The sequence below is a fragment of the Triticum aestivum genome, chromosome 2A (assembly GCF_018294505.1).
Source record: "Triticum aestivum cultivar Chinese Spring chromosome 2A, IWGSC CS RefSeq v2.1, whole genome shotgun sequence".
Taxonomy (NCBI): Eukaryota; Viridiplantae; Streptophyta; class Magnoliopsida; order Poales; family Poaceae; genus Triticum; species Triticum aestivum.
This window is the reverse complement of record NC_057797.1, coordinates 750,609,306-750,628,183: the sequence shown is the minus strand read 5'-3', so window position 1 is coordinate 750,628,183 and position 18,878 is coordinate 750,609,306. Positions and strand designations below refer to the sequence as shown.

Sequence of the window (18,878 nt, the reverse complement as noted above, 5' to 3'; positions counted from 1 at the left end):
TGAAGCAGCCTTTCTCCAATCATCTTGCGCTCTCAGACCTTTGCCGAAGGGGAGATCGCCGTTCTCATCCCTCATTCCAGGTGTCATACAAACCAAATCCGAGTGGCCCAACTTGCCACATGAGAAACAGAAGTGTGGCACTTTCTCATAGACAATATCATAAGGATCCATGCACTTCCTCCTCTTAGATTCAATCAGTATCCACCTTCTCAAGGGTTTATTAACATCCATAGTTACTCTCGCCCTTAGATACCCCGCATTATGATCAAACTGCACTGATGATGCCTCTTTGTCAATCTGATGAGCAATCGTCGTACTCCATGGTTCCGCCCGTAGGTTGAACGGGAGGTTTAGCACTCTAGCCCAGATCTGCAGTTTATCAAACTTCAACTCGGAGGGCCGCATGCAGTCTTCAAATGCCGAGAGGATCACCGCGTTCTTGCTGACGTGCCATGACGTAGATGCTAATATTTCTAATATAAATTTGGTCAAACTTAGCAAAGTTTGACTTTCGGCAAATCCAATGTGCAGAGTAAAAAGGACCGGAGGAAGTATTTTACATGTAGGCGTTACATGTAATAGCGGACGAAATCCCAGACGTTGCTTAAATGAAGTCTATGTCTCCCCTCAAAAAAAAACAGGTTGCCGAAGTAAAAAGAAACAGAAAAGGAATCCGGATTTGTTCAGGGATTGAACCCTACGTGAATCGAACACGCAACCTTCTGATCTGGAGTCAGACGCGCTACCATTGCGCCAAGGATCCGGTTCGTGTTCGATTGTGTACCATAAGCGACACTTTACTTACGTAAACATGGCGGAAACAGAAAAGATCGATGATGGCGCAGAAGAAGCTAGTAGTACCTACGTAGTGATCCATCTCGCTGGGTCCAAGGGAGAAGAGGTAGGCGTTCAGAGCCGCGCCGAGTAATGCTCACACCCATCAGGTGAGCTGCACTTTTATCTTGCTATTTCTTGATAGTTGATCCCCAGGGCGGAGTCGGTTCCATCCCCGAAGACCGGACCAGGGGGATGGATCACATTTTCTTCTCGGGTGAGTTGTAACCCGGCAAATTTCTGCCCGCCCGTGCCGCTGGGACGTCAATTCCATGCACCAAGGTGACCACTTGCAAAAAGAAAAAGTACCACGAATTTAAAAAAGCTAACGATTTGAAAAAAGTTTGCGAAATTGAAAATTTTCCATCAATTTGAATTTTTTTATGACTGTGACAAAAAAATCATGAATTTGATAAAATTTTGCAAAATTGATAAACATTCATTCATTTGGAAAAAGATCATGGATTCAAAAAATAAGTTCACGGATTTGAAAAAAAGTTCATAAATTGAAGGAAATGATCATGAATTTAAGAAAATGAAAATAAAAGAGAAAAGGAAGAAGAAATAAAGAAAATTAAAAAGGAATAAAAGTGGGGAAAAAAGGCCAACCAAAATCAAAGAAGAAGAAAACTGGACTGAGAAGATGCACAACAAGAAGAATAAAAGAAATAACTAGGCACAACAAATGAGATGTCCCAGTTGGTTACAATGGTTGGAGGTAAACTATAAGGTTGGGAGTTTGAATCATGCACTTATTATTTGAAGGTTAAAAAAAGAAAAAGAAAATGTGCCAAGCCTAGAACGAAGGTTTGGGTGCCCGGCGGGCGGATCGGCTATATATGTTTACATATAGCTCGTACACGGGATCCGGACAATCACAAGCCTACTTTGTTTATAGAAAAGAGAGTATAATCTCGATCCCTACCTGTTGTGGAACCTATCGTGGGCCTCCTCTTCTGTGTCATTTGCCACCTAGTAATGCACTATTTCAGTATATTGTTGTTTGATTCTTTCTATTTTTAGGGAGAAACTTTTAATCTATTTGTAATCAATTATGGTAGTACAAAGAACAACAGAGGTAGCTAAATTTCAAGGCCAATGGATGAAATTTAGTCTTCTAAATCCAAATAAACATCATTTTATTTGTTTACCAAGTGTCTATTAAAAAACACTTGGCAAAGACATATTTCCGAGTGTTATAAAACACTCGGCAAAGTCCCTACTTTGTCGAGTACAGTACTCAACAAAGTTTCTATTTGCCGAGTACCCTTGCTTGCCAAGTGTTTTGTATGAGATACTCAGCAAAGGACTTGTTTGCCAAGAACCACGTGAAAAATCACTCGGCAAACAGCCCGACACTCTACATATAATATTTTTCCATAGTGTATAAATAATTCACATGAGTAACAATCTATGGAAAGAAATGATATATTTTGTAAATTCAAATTTAATTATGCCCATTGAACCTTGGCCAGAACTATTTGACTCGGCCGGCCAACTAATCCCCTCTTGATTGTAAATATGTGTGTTGCGACAAACGCTGATGATGAAAGCTTCCCCAATTCGAGTTCACATTGCCCTGCTCCAGAAGGAAACGTTCACAGTGTGCCCCAAACCAGTATGCCCCCTTCGGATTCTTCTGGATGATTATTGCTTCGAGTTGGTTCTTGTCCCGGTAGCTAGCATACACACATGATTTTGTTTTATTTCTTCGAATTATCCCGCTTCTGGTTTTGTTCAAATGAAACCGTCCAGAGAACCTCAGGCCTGGCACAGATTATTACAGCATCCTTAAACGTCTAGTCTAGAGGGAAAAAGAGAGACCAGCAACTGCAGCTCAATGGTTGACGCTTCAAGTACTACGTCTGTTCACTTTTATAAGACGTTTTAGATATTCAGACACTGTTCAAAATAGTACAAAACAAGTTGTCTGAAACGTCTTATAAAAACAAACGGAGGGAGTACTAAATTTTTCTCGTCAATTTTAGAAAGATTACTTCACCTTTCTCCAGTAACACCCTGACCACATGTTTTTTTGACCACATGTTCAATCATGCACAGCCAGTCTTCTCCATTGTTGACAAGATACTGTCTGCCCCTTCCAGGTTGAGACACAGGTTGACCAGAAGGTCACAAGACTAACAAAATAATCAACTCCTGCGATTTCCACAACAGAAAGCCAGAGAATAATGCAGTATTTATTTGGTTTCAGAGACAAGCATTGTGTTTCAACCAAAGGAGCTACAGACTATGTGTAATGTGTGCATCCATTGGAGGCCTCCAGATTGCACAACTTTTTATCTAAAAAAATTCTTCAAGGTAATTGCAAAACACCCTAGAATGCACCATGACAAATATTGGAGATGAGAATCCCGATGGCAGTATAGCGCTGATCCTTCACGCTCTGTTCGTGATCAGTCAGTCAGTCAAAACAATGAATAAAGGTAAATATTTCTTACCGGAGAGACCTAAGACATCTGCAATGTATTTTTACAGTCAACAGTTCCTGGGAGTAGCTTAACGCTTCTCATCTTCAAAACATGCTTAGCACATAACACCAGAATACTAACTAAAGTGCACTAGCGGAGACAACTAGATTTTAGATGAAAACAACCCACTTAACACTTCACAGAAAAAAAATAGCACTACTGTTGAGAGAGGTATAACTGAAAGTAACCAGGATATCACTAGTGGCAAATTAGGTTTACATGCAATGGTTGCTGAAATTTAAAAATGCAAGCATTTAATCTAGAGCAACCTAGCTTTCTGTAACATTATGAAGAGAGAGATCACAGCTTAGTTGGAGTTTCAAGAGTGAACATAATAGTAACTATCATCAACAGAGGGTAAAAGCAGTGCATCAACCATCTCACAATTATTAAACAGACTGTTTTATATCTGGGTTGTGTTGCACTCCTTGATCATGCCTTCTTGTTGCATGAATCCATAAACGCCGAGATGAGGTATTCCCAGAGGCAAGTAGGCAAGTACTTTGCCACAAACTTGGATGCTGATAAATATGTAATGTGTGACAGATATCCAAACATTCCAGATCAGAGTTACACTTTCTTCATCACAAAAAGGGGGAAATTCATATGACCCTCAGGAGTCAGGCTTGTTATTTTAATTTACCACCTTGTTTTTCAGTAGGAAGTTTCAAGTATACTCTTTCAATTGTCAGCCGAACTCTCAGGAGGCTGGTACTTTACTGGAAGCAACTCTACGTGCTCCCTTAGTTTCCCTTCCCCTGAGAAGAGAGATACTATTAACGAAATCGTTGAAGCTTCAACTGACAGCTGTTTAGCATCAAGTTTAGCGAGATAAGTTGCAGCCTTTACAACTGCACCTTTTTCCAGCAACGCCCTGACCACTTGATTTAGCAGACTGGAGTTGGGAGCACAGCTAGCCTTCTCCATTGCTAAAAACATATCATCAGCCTCTGCCAACAACCCTTCTTTTATGAAATTCGTCATCATTACACTGTAAGTCACAACAGAAGGCACCAACCCAATGGCTGATATAGTAGCAAACAAATCCTTGGCTTCTTCAATTCTCCTAGTTTTAAACATTGCAGAAATCATGGTATTGAGTATTATGACATTAATCTTCACGTTCATAGCACGTAATTTCTTGAACAGCTCTATTGCTTCATCAGTGCAATTATTTTTACAAAGTCCACTAAGAACTATGTTGTATGTGTCAACGCCCACTGGTATGCCACTTGCATTCATCGTATGGAATATTTCCTTTGCAGAAACTGTTCTCCCGGAGAAAAACAACCCATGGAGTATAATGTTGTACATAATAGTCATGGGCTTAACCCCGTTGAGTGACATTTCCCTGAAAAGACTCAATCCATCGGCGATCTTGCCAATTTTACAGTAGCCATTAAGAAGTATACCGTACGTAAAAGCATCAGGTTGGAGGCCAACAGACTTCATAGCATCAAGTACTCTCAGTGCTTCCTCCACTTTGCCAACAAGGCAATATCCATCCATCAGTGAATTGTACATAATCACATCAGGCCGCTGACCAATACCTACAATGAAGTCAAACATATCCTGTGCCTCCTTCACCTTTCCTTCTTTGCACAGGTCGTTTATTACAGGATAGAAGAACACACTGTTAGAACACAGACCTCTATTAACTGCTTCAGAAATCAATTCCTTGGCTTTCTCAAAATCACCATGAGAGCAAGAACCCAGAACTAGGCATCGGTAAACAACTATGTCAGGTGAAACTCCTTGATTGACCATCTGATTAAATTTGTCCAGAGCAGCATCCATCCTACCCATTTTGCAAAGTGAATCCATTACAATTTGATAGCTAAATACATCTGGGTTTACTCCTTGTTGCCTCATTACTTCGAACATGTGCATAGCCGCATCCATCAGTCCACGTTTAGCATATGCATTGATCAGTATGTTGAAAATATGGTGGTTAGGTACAACACCATTCTGTAGCATCGAATTGAAGAGACAAGTCATATCATCGAAGCATCCTTCTTTCGCATACCCGCTAAGCATAGTAGAGTAGGAGACGACATCAGGTTTTTGGCCCTTTGCAGCCATGGAGTCAAAAATAACTCTAGCTTCCTTTGTCCTTCTATGCTTGCAAAGTGAATCCATAAATGAGTTCAAAGTGACAGCATTTGGTAGAACACCAACACTTGCCATTTCCTTGAATACTCTAACTGCCGCCTTCCACTGACCCGAAGCGGAATATCCATGTATCAGGGTAGTATATGTCCTGATGTTGGGTTCAATGCCTTGATCAACCATTTGCTGAAGGACCACTTCTGCCTTGTCCATGGCTCTGCACTTGCTTAGTGCATCGATAATTGAGGTGTAGATGACCACATTAGGTTGAACTCCCAGTTGGATCATCCCATGGAAGAGATTGCACGCTTTGTCTACTTCACCTTCTTTAAAACAGCCGTTGATTACGATGCTGTACGAGAAGACATTAGGCACACAGTCCAGTTCAGGTGTCCCGTGGAGCAGCAAGGCCACCGCCTCATTTGTACGCTTGGCCTGGCAGAGCCCCTTGAGGAGATTGCTGACGGAGATGACCTCCAAGCGCAGCCCCAACCTGATGAGGCGACCGAAGAAGGCAACCACCAAGTCCGGGCGGCCTGCGCGGCAGCAGCAGTCCATGAGGATGGAATAGGTACAGAGCGTGGGCGACACCACCCGTGCACCAGCGCCTCGGGACATGCGGTTGAAGAGGGCGATGGCAAGGCCGGGGCCATCGCTGCAGGCAGGTGAGGGTGGAGCACGGGCGAGTGTGGCAAGAAAGTTGTTCAACCCGCGTTCCGGGACGGCGGCGGCTTGGCCTAGCAATTCGCCGAACAGGTGGTGCGCGTCCTCCCGGGTTAGCGTTCCAGCGCGCACGCGTTCCGTGGCGGCAGCCAAGGCGGCGAGGGGGGCTCGTGAAGGATCCCTGAAGGAGGAGGTGAAGATGGAGGACAGGCGGGCGGTTGGCATTGCTGGCCGATTCCAGCCGAGCTCGACTCGCCCTCTGGGGAGGTGCGTGCGTCCGCTGAAGAGGTGCACTGCGATCGAGTGGCGTCACCTGCGACGCTCGGCGCGCGCGCGTAGCAATCGGCGCCGCCGCCGAGGAAGGGAACGCAGGAGGCAGGACCGGTGGACTTGCCCGCCGGCGAGCGGCCTCGTACGCGGCTGACGAATCTGGCCGCGCCGGGGGCGTGTGCTTGGGGTGTCGGGTGGGCCGTACAACGGCACTTTTGCTCCCTTTCAAGCACAAAAAAGGTGATTCAATCTCATACACATTTTTACCCCATCACAGATTTATTATTTTCCGAGTCTTTGCGAATAATGCTCCATGGCTGCTCACACCCATCACGTGAGCTGCACTCTTATCATGCTATTTCTTGATCCCCATGGCGGAGTCGGTTCCATCCCCGGAGATCGGATCAGAGGGATACATCACATTTTCTTCTCCGGTGAGTTGCAACTCGGGCAAATTTTTGCCACATGTAGCGACCAACGCGCGTGCGGCAGGGACGTCAATTCCATGCACCAAGCTGATCACTTGCCAAAAGAATAAAAAAATCCATGGATTTAACAAAAAGTTTGCGTAATTGAAAAGATTCATCGATTTGAAAAAAGTTTACGAATTTGACAAAAAAAGTTCATGAATTTGATAGAAGTTTGCGAAAGTGATAAACATTCATTCATTTGAAAAAACGTTCATAAATGTAAGGAAATGATCACGAATTTAAGCAAATGACAATAAAAGAGAAAAGGAAGAAGAAATAAAGGAAAATAGAAAAGAATAAAACTGAAAAAAGGGCCAACCAAAACCAAAGAAGAAGAAAACTGGACTGAGAAGATGCACAACAAGAAAAATAAAAGAAGTAACTAGGCACAACAAATGAGGAAAACTAATAGGTTGGGAGTTTGAATCCTGTGACATGCACCTATTAGTGTGAGCACTAATAGGTTGGGAGTTTGACGTCATGTACTTCGGTACGTGCGTGCTTGCGTGTTTTCCAGGCGATGACAGAGTAAACCAGGGTAATTAAGGTCGATCGCACTTGGCATGCTAGCACCTGATGAATAAAGAGCTCAAGGGGATCAGGATGTGTAAAAACGTACATGTTTTGGTGTGATGATGTTGATGGCGTAGCGATGAAATTGCTATAAGAAAGCAGGGATAAATTGTAGGGATGGTGATCCGGTATATATCATGTAATTGTTTGTGATTGGTGTTGATCGTATTGTATATAGAGGAAATGTTTTGTTAAAGCACATCTAGATTTGCTCTAAATATTGCACAGCTAAGTTCATGTATCACCTCGCATCACTTGTGTTACTTGAAGGTACCTTCAAGTCTATTACCAAATTGCAATGAGCTGTCCTCTGGGTCAGATCCAATAAGGGTTAGGAGCAAAATGTAAGTGGGACTTTGTAAAGAAGTGCATGAATGAATCTGGGTATATATGAACCCACTTTAGAAAACACATTTTGCAATGTCAAAAAATTCTGAAAAAAAAGTGCGCGCGGACATCTTCTATGTGTGTGCAGAAAGTTTCATAGAAAAACAACTTTTTTTGGAGCCTGTGCAAAAAAGACAAAATTTTGTGCCGTGAAACGCTATTTAGAAGCAGTAAAATTTGTCTTTTTTACCGAGACAAAATAAAAATACCTTTTTACACAAAACTTTGTGTCGTGGACATACCTTTGCCAACATGTATGCATATTTTTTTTTAGAATTTTTGAACATTACAAAACGCGTAAAAAGTACATTTTTGAAAAACGGGTGCAGATGCCTCCGTATGCAGATCGTCCACTCTCAGACTTTGTATGTCCATAGACGGCTATCGGTGGTCTCGACATCCTGGACATGGATAAATTTGAGCGAGCATTGCGACTCCGACGGTCGTGGCTTGCTTGGGGAATAAGGGGGTATGAGTAGAGCTTGGGTTGGTCCAGGTCACCCTTGCAGCGTGAAAGACATGGATCTATTTTTTGACATGACCATAGTCACCACCGGCAATAGAAAAATTGCTTCCTTCTTGCACTCACCTTGGCTTGGGGGCTGCAAATCAAAAAATGCAGCTCGGTCCATCTTTGCTATATCCAAGCGTAAAAAACATAACGGTGCAAAAAGCTTCAAAGCATGAGCATTGGGTTGCGAACCTAAATCTAAATCTTGGCTTCACAATTAAATGCGTCGTTGAAAATTTTGAGCTATGGGTCCCTATCAGCGAAACACACTTTCATGAGGAGGCTTGATGCCATTGCGTGGAACTCACCTCGGGTACCTGGGGAAACTCCTTAGGGCTCATTTGGTTGCGTGGGTTCCCCCCCGGGATCCCCACGTTTTTCCAGGACCCAAAATCCACATGGAGACCCTCGCCTGGGAAAACAACCTCGTCATTTGGACGACCCATTCAACGGGGTGTGCCTGCCCGAACTCTGCCCTTTCCCCGGAAAAAGGTCCCACACCTCCACACTCGTGGAAAATCCTCCCGTCGTTCCCCTCGTGCGATCTGAGCTCCATTGCCTCGCTCTCCCTCCCTCGCCCGTGCCTTCCATCCCTCTCTTCCCCTCCTCTGTACCAACAAATGAGGAGAAGATCTCTCCCGTGGAAAAGGAAGGGAATTACGTGTGCTCCTGAAATTCCCCCGACGGGATGTAGTACCCTGGGCGTTCTTTCCTGAGTCACCAAACAAAGCCTTAATGTAGCTTACATTTTGGAATAATTGGACGCCCCTGAAGCTCAAGTTCTTAGCATGGCTCAACTTGCAAGAGCGGTGTGGAGGAAGCATGGTCTCCAATGTAAATGATGGCCTTACTATGGCTTGTGTTAATTGTGCTAAAGGGAGCCGGAAATGGTGGCACGGATTCTCTTGATGTACTACTACATACACACGATGCATTTGGAGCAATATTAAGGTGTGGTTTAGGCTTGTTGAGTTGCACACTGATTTTTGAGTGAGGCATCAGTTGCAGTGTTGCAGGTAATGACAGGATTGCTGCTTGTGAGAAGAAAACAATTTAAGGGAATAGATTGCTGAAGTAAAAAAATAAAAATAAAAATCCGGAATTGTTCAGGGATTGAACCCTACGTGAATCGAACACGCAACCTTCTGATCTGGAGTCAGACGCGCTACCATTGCGCCAAGGATCCGGTTGGTGTTGGAGTGAGTCCCATCACCTACTTATAGAATGTTCAAAGCGTTCTTCAGTTGTACTACATGACACGCCAAGCCGACGGTACTCTTGCACGAAAAAACACTAATAATCTACAGTAGTTTTGGGCTCTGGGCATACACATGTATAGTAGGAACCATTAGTTGGGGGTAGTGCCGTCTGTTAGATGCGTGGGAAATGACGAAACGTGAGATGCATCCATTTCCGCTCCCGTCTATGCCATGAACTGAACCTGAGCACTCCCTTGCTTTTCTCATAAAAATTTAGCTGTTGGTTGGTTCGTCACCGTCCACGGGACCACCCCCCGCCGGCCAACTTCCACAGCTCAGTCGTCCAGTGAAGCAACTCTCTCTAGGATAACAATTAACTAATCATAGACATGTCACTCTTGATGGTATTCCTTCTCATTTACCCAGTTCACGCATCAAACATAGATAGAACTATGCTCCAACCCAGAGTAATATCCCTAAGGTTTAGTTCACCGCTCATTCCCAGAGATTAGTGGGAGATAAAAAATCATGTGACAAGCCAATTCTTTCCATGGCTTGTTATTTGGGAGAAATCCTTGCAATATAGCTAAGCGAAGCTGGCGTCATGATTCATCTGCCCCATTTTGCCACATTTATGAAGAGTCTTCTTGCCATCTCATCGTTAACTGATCATTGGTATCTAGTGTCCAATCATCACAACCTCTCACATGTCGGCCTCTCCATTAACCTATTCCTACCAATCATACTTTCCACTCCTTTCGGATTCATGGTAGTGTGCTACTCTCCAACTCCATGAAAGAGAAGTGGTGTGTCTTGGTTATGATAATCTACTGCTTCTAACTGAAAGAGCACAACTCTTGAATACTCTAAAGCAGCTTCAGTGGCTATGACCTTCATGACGTTATGCCGGATGATGGTGACTAAATGCTTCCACCGCCACCCACCCCACCATTATTAGTAGCTCTTTGGCCGCAACTTAGTCTTAGTTGTTGCATCTTTGTATAGATTTTATGTTAGCTTAATTAGTAGGTATTTTTCCCTCTCGACCGGTCATCGTAAAAAAAACCCTTTAATGAATGAGTGCAGTGTTGTCTTTCATAATTTAAAAAAAAAGGTGAAAAAAACTACCATCGTTTAGCCACAGAAGTACAATGAAACAAATTTGATTCATTGATAAAAAGAAAAAGAAAAATTGTCGTTTATTACCTCTTTGTGGTTGGATGCATCACCTGCAGGTTCCTTTTAAGAAATGACAGGATTGAGAGAACGGCCTTTTGGAGCTCGGCCTTCATGGAGGCCTTTTTTTTGGAAAAAAATAATCAAAATTCATACTTTTCAGTTTCAAAAAGATATGAAGAAAATTGTACAGGTATTCAAGGACGTGATGTGTATGTGTGAAATTTCAGGATGAAATACCTTGACATGCGATCTGTGCAAAAAGAACAAATTCATGGACTTTTGAGATGAATAGTATCATGTGTGTTATACCTCCATGTATATCTGTATATATTTTCAGAATGTTTTGAAATGCAAAACTATAGATTTTGATGAACTTTGAAAGTCCATGGATTGCTAAGTGAAAAATGAAAAAAGGAATCCGGATTTGTTCAGGGATTGAACCCTACGTGAATCGAACACGCAACCTTCTGATCTGGAGTCAGACGCGCTACCATTGCGCCAAGGATCCGGTTGTTGTTGGACTGAGTTCCGTAACTTACTTATACAATGTTGAAAACGTTAATCAATTGTTACTACAATGGCACACCAAGCCTACTGGTACTCTTGCACGCAAATACCAGTAATAACCTACGATGGGTTTGGCCTTTGAGCATAGACATGTATACCAACCATTACTGTTAATGTTCATTTTTATGAAGTTAGTAAATATAATCTACTCCCTCCGTCCCATAATATAAAAACGTTTTGACACTAGTGTGGTGTTAAAAACATTCTTATATTTTGGGACAGAGGGAGTACATAGTAAAAAAACGATAATCTTTCAAGGAACCATGAAAGCCCCTGCTCTAGGTCTGGATATAATTTATTTCCACCTTCAGATAGGCTCCATTCATCTCCATTTGGTTACCCATCCTTAGTACCTACGCAAAATATTTTAAATTCAAGGGGAGGTGAACTTTAGAGACTACAATGCAGAGGGAGACATATGCCCTCGCCTTGTCAAAAATAGTTAACATATTTATTAGACTTGCTACTCGAGCTATTTTAAGATTTCAAAGCTCTCATCATAGACATGTCACTCTTGATAGTATTCCTTTAGTTCACAGTTCACACGTCAAACATAGATAGAACTATGCTTCAACCCAGAGGTACGTACCACAACACCTAAGCTCTTGAGCAATTCCTCACGCTTTGGAATACACTTCAAACCTTTCACCTACTCTAGTAGCTCAGCTCCCTCTTACAAATTGTAAGTTTAGTTCACCGCTCAATCCCAAAGATCAATGGGAAACAGGAAATCATGTGACATGTCAATTCTCTTCATGGCTTGTGCTATTTGGGCATGCACAATGGTGGTATATGGATACAGATGCCTCGTGAAAAAAAGTAGATTGAGGCATCTATATTGAATTTCTCTCTCCAACACAAGCTACTATTAGTGGACCTCATCAAAGAATAGAAAGTAGGCCCTTACTACACATGCATCCCTACTCTTCACTTTAACTTTTTCAGCTTTTTACATCGGACCACATTTTTTCTCCCTAAGCACTTGCCTCTTCCAGAGGATCCCGCTTCCTTATCCGAACCTACTTTTTCTAACATCCCATCCTACATGGCACATGGGGCATCACCATGAGGCTATGCATTTTACATCCTTTGGGATAAATGCTTGGCAACATAGCTAAGCGAGGCCCGAGTCATAATCCATCTGCCCCTTTTGCCACTTGCTACCTTATGGTTTACCGATCCTACTCCATTGATATCTAGTATCCAATCATCACAACCTCTCACATGTCGGCCTCTCCAATACCCTCTTACATGTCGGTCTCTCCATGTGGATTCATGGTAATGACCTACTACCCACCTCTATGAAAGAGAAGTGGTGCTAGATAAACTCTTTCAGCTTTTTACATCGGACCACACTTTTTCTCCCTAAGCACCTGCCTCTTGCAGAGGATCCCGCTTCCCTATCCGAACATATTTTTTCTAACATCCCATCCTACATGGCACATGGGGCATCATCATGAGGCTATGCATTGTACATGCCCTTTGGGATAAATGCTCGACAACATAGCTAAGCAAGGCCCGAGTCATAATCCATCTGCCCCTTTTGCCACTTCCCACCTCATGGTTAACCGATCCTACTCCATTGATATCTAGTATCCAATCATCACAACCTCTCACATGTCAGCCTCTCCGATACCCTCTCACATGTCGGTCTCTCCATGTGGATTCATGGTAATGACCTACTACCCAACTCTATGAAAGAGAAGTGGTGTGTCCTGGTTATGATAATCCCCTGGTTCTCACTGGAAGAGCACGACTCTTGAATCTTCCAACTCTAAAGCGGTTTCCAACCCATTTTATGGCGTTATGCGGGATGAAGGTGACTAAATGGTTCGACCCCCCACCCACCACCGCCATTATTCATGGCTCTTTTGACCACTACTTAGTGTTAGCTGTTGCACATTTGTATAGGTTTTCTTGTAGCTTAGTTACTAGGTATTTTTTTCTTCACCCGATCATCATAAAAAGAACACTAATGAATGTGAGCACAATGTTGCATTTTCATAATAAAGAAAACGTATGGAAACTACCATGGATTAGCATTAGAAGTACAAAAGGAAACAAATTTGGGGCATCATCATGAGGCTATGCATTGTACATGCCCTTTGGGATAAATGCTCGACAACATAGCTAAGCGAGGCCCGAGTCATAATCCATCTGCCCCTTTTGCCACTTCCCACCTCATGGTTAACCGATCCTACTCCATTGATATCTAGTATCCAATCATCACAACCTCTCACATGTCAGCCTCTCCGATACCCTCTCACATGTCGGTCTCTCCATGTGGATTCATGGTAATGACCTACTACCCAACTCTATGAAAGAGAAGTGGTGTGTCCTGGTTATGATAATCCCCTGGTTCTCACTGGAAGAGCACGACTCTTGAATCTTCCAACTCTAAAGCGGTTTCCAACCCATTTTATGGCGTTATGCGGGATGAAGGTGACTAAATGGTTCGACCCCCCACCCACCACCGCCATTATTCATGGCTCTTTTGACCACTACTTAGTGTTAGCTGTTGCACATTTGTATAGGTTTTCTTGTAGCTTAGTTACTAGGTATTTTTTTCTTCACCCGATCATCATAAAAAGAACACTAATGAATGTGAGCACAATGTTGCATTTTCATAATAAAGAAAACGTATGGAAACTACCATGGATTAGCATTAGAAGTACAAAAGGAAACAAATTTGGTTCACCCATGAAAAGCAAAAAATAAATAAAAATTAGAACTGTAGTTTCTTACCTCTTTATAGTTGGATGCATCGCTTGCAGGTTTTAAGAAATGGCAGGTTTTAAGAAATGGCAGGATTGTTGCTTGTAAGAAAAAAACAATTTAATAGATTGCTGATGTAAAATTTAAGAAATGGCAGGATTGTTGCTTGTAAGAAGAAAACAATTTAATAGATTGCTGAAGTAGTAAAGACATAAAAATAAAAATCCGGATTTGTTCAAGGATTGAACCATACGTGAATGGAACACGCAACCTTCTGATCTGGAGTCAGACGCGCTACCATTGCGCCAAGGATCCGATTGGTATAGGTCTGAGTACTATACCTAACTTATATAAGCTTTCAAGCATTCTTCAGCACTCTCTGCACGAAAATACTATACTATATAGTATTTTACTCCTACTGATTACTAATGATCTACGGTGGTCTTTGGCATGGCCATGTATACGAGCCGATTAGTTGGGGCCGTCAGTTGGATTTCTGCGTGGGAAATCACGAAAACCTGAGATGCATCCATTTCCACTCTCGTCCCCCATGCCAAGAACTGAACCTGATTATTCCCTGCTTTTCTCATAACATACTCCAGTTAGATGTTGTGGATTCCACGGGACCATCGCCCGTCGGCCAACACTTCGCTCTCTCTACTCACTGATGGATAACCATTAACTAATCCGTCAGCAGGTCCTGTTCCACTCCAGTTGTAGCCAAAGCCTGTCGAGACGTACGCGCGCGCACAGTCTCTCTCAGAGCGCAGGGGGCGGCAGGCAGAGCTCATGAGGGTCACGCGTGCGCGGTGCGTCGTCGACGGGGGCGCGGGCGAAAGCAGAGTAAATGAGCGCGGCTTCATTCAAGGCTCCCGCGCGATCACGACGACGGTGGGCCGGCCGTCGACGCAGGCTAGTTAGGCTCGCCGTGAAATGAAATTCAAACGAGCGAGCACGCGGCGGTTTTCCCGCCGCGCGCCGAGGCCGTGGCGGCGTGGCCATGCCCGTGCGCCATTAATGAAGGCCCTGCCTGCGCGTATCCGCGCCAGGAGGCGAACCGTTTAATGGCTTGTCTCTCTCTCCCTCTCTCTGACTGCCTCGCCCGCCTGCGAAATTGTCCCGGCGCAGCGGTGGCAGGCAGGGCAGCGGGTCACTGGATCCGTGTGATGGAGTTCGAGCCGCCGTGGGCGTGCCGGGGATCAGGTGACGCACAATCAAAGATCCCCGCGGCTGCCGCTGCGTGCATCAATGGCCGCGCCCGACGCCGCCCCGGTATATATATGTGCGCGGGGCGCGTCCTCCGTGTACTCCCCCGCAGCCTGCTCCTGCTCTAGAGTACGTCGCGCTGCACCGTGCCCTCCAAAGCAGGCTGCTCTTGAGTGTCACCGTGCACTGGCACCGCGCGCGCGAGCTCTTGGTGTCGAGAAGATGATGATGAGGCATGGTCTTGTCGCCCGAGTTCACCGCGCTCATCCCCTTCTTCTGCTCCTCGCGGCCGTCTTGTTGCTCACCGCCACGGCTGATGGCATCAGACCGGGCCCCGGTAAGTTCAGCCGCATGATCTCTACGTGCAATGCCATCTTCTTCGCATGTGAATCTGACTCTAACTTGCATCTGGTGGGTGGCAGATGATGCTGATGCAAGACCGGCAGTGCAGCGTGCACGGCCGGGGCATGCGCCTGGTGCTGCGGCGACGGAGACGGAGGAGAAGAAGGATGTGTCGGGGTTCCTGCAGGAGGAGGTGTACGGGACGGGGTCGAGCCTGCCGGACTGCACGCACGCGTGCGGCGCCTGCAAGCCGTGCAACCGCGTGATGATCAGCTTCAAGTGCTCCATCGCCGAGCCCTGCCCCATGGTCTACCGCTGCATGTGCAAGGGCAAGTGCTACCCCGTTCCCTCCAGCTAGCTCAGCCCAGCTCACATGATTTCCCCCGCGCACGCACACACGGCTGATGCAGATGCAGATGCAGATGGTGCAGAGTAATATGCCGATCTAGTTATATGGGAATTTTTATGCTGGTGTTCGATCACCATGATGATATGATGACATTTTGTAAATTATGACTCGGTGGCTAGCTAGCTGGCTAGTCCATGCACTGAGACGGTTTCTCAAACAGTGTTTTTGGAGCACATGAAACACTTGTTATATCTACCAAATCTTTTGTTCATTGTTGGTTTTAAGCTAGCTAACCCACCCACCCCCCCCCCCCCCCCCTCTCATGCGAATCGGTTTATATCCACCAAATCTTTGGCGCACCTAAGTTGCACTTTTTGGAAATGTATATGAAAAAAATATCAATCGACTCAGACAAAGATGAACCCTAAAAATAGTTGTCGTCTTCTATGTTTTTATGTAAGTCTTTTCTTTTTGCTAACTGTAAATATCTGCAGGATAATACCAAAAACACTTTAGTGGTGGGTTAAGCCCAAAACTTGCACCCAATGCAAAAGAAAAACTACGTTGGGCTATTTTTTCTTACAAAAAACTGCTGCAATTTGATCCATTTTAGGCCATCCCAATAATCATTTTCAGAATTCCTAATAATTTTTACAGACCCACTGAGCCCATTCATGCACGAGGAGGTGGGATTAATGTTTAGTCCCACATTGTTAGTTAAGTATAAGTTGGACCTCCTTATAAGAAAGGTTATTTTCCACATGTATAAGCATGAGAATAAGAGAGACGTACACGCCCGCTCCCCGTTCACCGCCTGCCTATAAATGAGAGCCTGCTAGAGTTTCTTGTTTTAGATATGTTCAGTTTGAATTCACAACTTCAGAAGCACATACTCTATTAGATTGCACAACTTGTTCTTTCTCTGTTATTACAGTCATGCTTTATCTATCATTTCTGTGGATTAAATCATTTGGTAAATTGCTCATTTTACCAACAAAAAATATTGTAGGGGTGAGGTGTGGACTCCAAACTTTAGCTAAGATAATTGTCGATTCATGTGTTGTGGAAAAATAGAGGATGCCCTTTCTAACATAAAACCATACTCTTCCCATGAAGTAATTTTTTCTTTCAAAACTTAGAATGTATGGATTTTTGATGTGGGCTGTACATAAGCACATGACTATTTATAATCTGGCTTGATTCTATACATGAGAAGAAAAGGTACATTTTGGCCCTTAAAAATTGGCAAAGTCTAAGTTTGGTCTCTCAACTTCAACACTATAAATATTGGTCCCTCAAGTGTCAAACCATTTGGATTTGACCCCTTAAAGTAGTTTTGATAATGCCAGCTCCCCGATTTAACGTTTGCTAGTAATAAAGAAAATTGAAACAAAACAAAAACTACAAAACTCTAAAATTTAGGGAAAATATAAAATTCCAGTAAATTTATTATGAATTCTGTAAATTCATGACAATCATGAATACTCTAGAGACCACAAAATTGTACAAAATTACTAAGTATCTTTTTACAATAATCTCGTGTATGTTAGTTTTTTTGTGGTTATTTTTTCCTGTTATCCTTTACATTGCCCTTCATGTCTCATTATTCGCATTACACTATATATTTCCTTGTAAATATCCGTTTAAGTTTTTATATTTTTTCCTGTAAAATTCATTTTTGTATTCGTTTTCTTTGTTAGCTTTCATCCCCTTTCCTTCTAAAATCAATTTCCATATAATAAACTCTCTCTCTCTCTCTCTCTCTCTCTATATATATATATATATATATATATATATATATATATATATATATATCTTCTATTTCCCCGTCAATGTTTTTATGTTGAACCGTCATTATGAAAACACTTTCAATTTGAAGAAAGGGAGTATATCGTTTTGACACCAAGCCAAGCCAAGAGACCAAGTATGGTTGGACCAAAAATAATAATAACATATATCAGAATAAGGCCTGGCATTTTGTAGCGAAAGTGATGACCGTTTGGTGCTACTTATATGTCTACCAACATTGGTATGCCATTTCAAGTCATCGATGATGCATATACATTTTTCTCTAGTTATCATTTGTTGGTGTTGTTTCTTGATCTTACCAACCGATAATCCATTACCAGGAATTCTTCTCAGCTCCTTGAAAAATGGCCATGCAGTGCCTATATTTTGCCAGTGAGCCTCGTATCATCCAGATCAAGAAGCACAACCACCTAAAAGCCTCTAAAAAACCTCGACACACCCACTAAATCATTTAAAAATGTAGAAATATTCCCAACAGCCAGAAATATTCTAGAAAACTACGGAAATCGATAGAGTTACTACACGTTTTAACAAGAAATCTCATATGTTACTAGTCTTTTTTGTTACTGTTTTTCTTCTGAAATTCTTGTTAATCTTTCTGTTCTTCTTCACCCTAGATAACTACTCCCTCCGTTCCAAATTACTCGTCGCATAAATGGATGTATCTAGATACATCCATGCCCGCGACAAGTAATTCGGAACGGAGGGAGTAGATCTTTCTTGTAATTCTTCATTTGTATTTTTTCACATTCATATCACTTTCCCAAATTTTTTTACTTTTTTATGTTTCTTTTTGGTTGTTAAGATACCCCCCTCCCCCCTCTTCCTCCTATAACCAGTTGAGCTACCAAAAACAAAAACTCAAATGATCCTCCTCCCTGATTCTTTCATTTTCCCATCAAATTACTATGTCGACTTGACTACTACTTATGCTACTAAATCACATTGGACCATCATTAAAGACCATTTTCAATGCGGCGAAAGGGCCTAATTTGGAAGTCGCACTTGTGGGGCCACAAGTTACTGATACTGAAGTCAGTGGACCAAGTATCGTTGGTGGACAAAAAAAATAATGAAAGGTACATGATCCTATACAAAAAACAAGGGTTGACAGTTTTATAGCAAGAGCGGTGGCTGTTTGGGGCTACTCATATATCTACCAACAACTGGTACACCGTTTCAAGTCAATCCCGATGCATAGACAAT

At 43.1% G+C, this 18,878-nt stretch overlaps 1 protein-coding gene and 4 non-coding genes across 5 annotated transcripts; 1 reads left to right on the top strand and 4 right to left on the bottom strand.

Moving 5' to 3' along the window:
- Positions 1 to 691: 691 nt before the first annotated feature.
- TRNAW-CCA (transfer RNA tryptophan (anticodon CCA)) lies at positions 692 to 763 on the bottom strand. Its single transcript has one exon. It is a non-coding gene; the product is annotated as a tRNA-Trp (tRNA).
- Positions 764 to 9,420: 8,657 nt separating this feature from the next.
- On the bottom strand, positions 9,421 to 9,492 carry TRNAW-CCA (transfer RNA tryptophan (anticodon CCA)). The gene has a single exon. It is a non-coding gene; the product is annotated as a tRNA-Trp (tRNA).
- A 1,628-nt stretch (positions 9,493 to 11,120) lies between these two features.
- On the bottom strand, positions 11,121 to 11,192 carry TRNAW-CCA (transfer RNA tryptophan (anticodon CCA)). The gene has a single exon. It is a non-coding gene; the product is annotated as a tRNA-Trp (tRNA).
- Positions 11,193 to 14,209: 3,017 nt separating this feature from the next.
- Positions 14,210 to 14,281, bottom strand: TRNAW-CCA (transfer RNA tryptophan (anticodon CCA)). The gene has a single exon. It is a non-coding gene; the product is annotated as a tRNA-Trp (tRNA).
- Positions 14,282 to 15,178: 897 nt separating this feature from the next.
- On the top strand, positions 15,179 to 16,114 carry LOC123186415 (uncharacterized). Its single transcript, XM_044598182.1, has 2 exons — positions 15,179 to 15,509; positions 15,595 to 16,114. Exons 1-2 carry the CDS (start codon positions 15,215 to 15,217, stop codon positions 15,870 to 15,872), a joined length of 573 nt encoding a protein of 190 aa, XP_044454117.1. The 5' UTR covers positions 15,179 to 15,214; the 3' UTR covers positions 15,873 to 16,114.
- Positions 16,115 to 18,878: the final 2,764 nt, after the last annotated feature.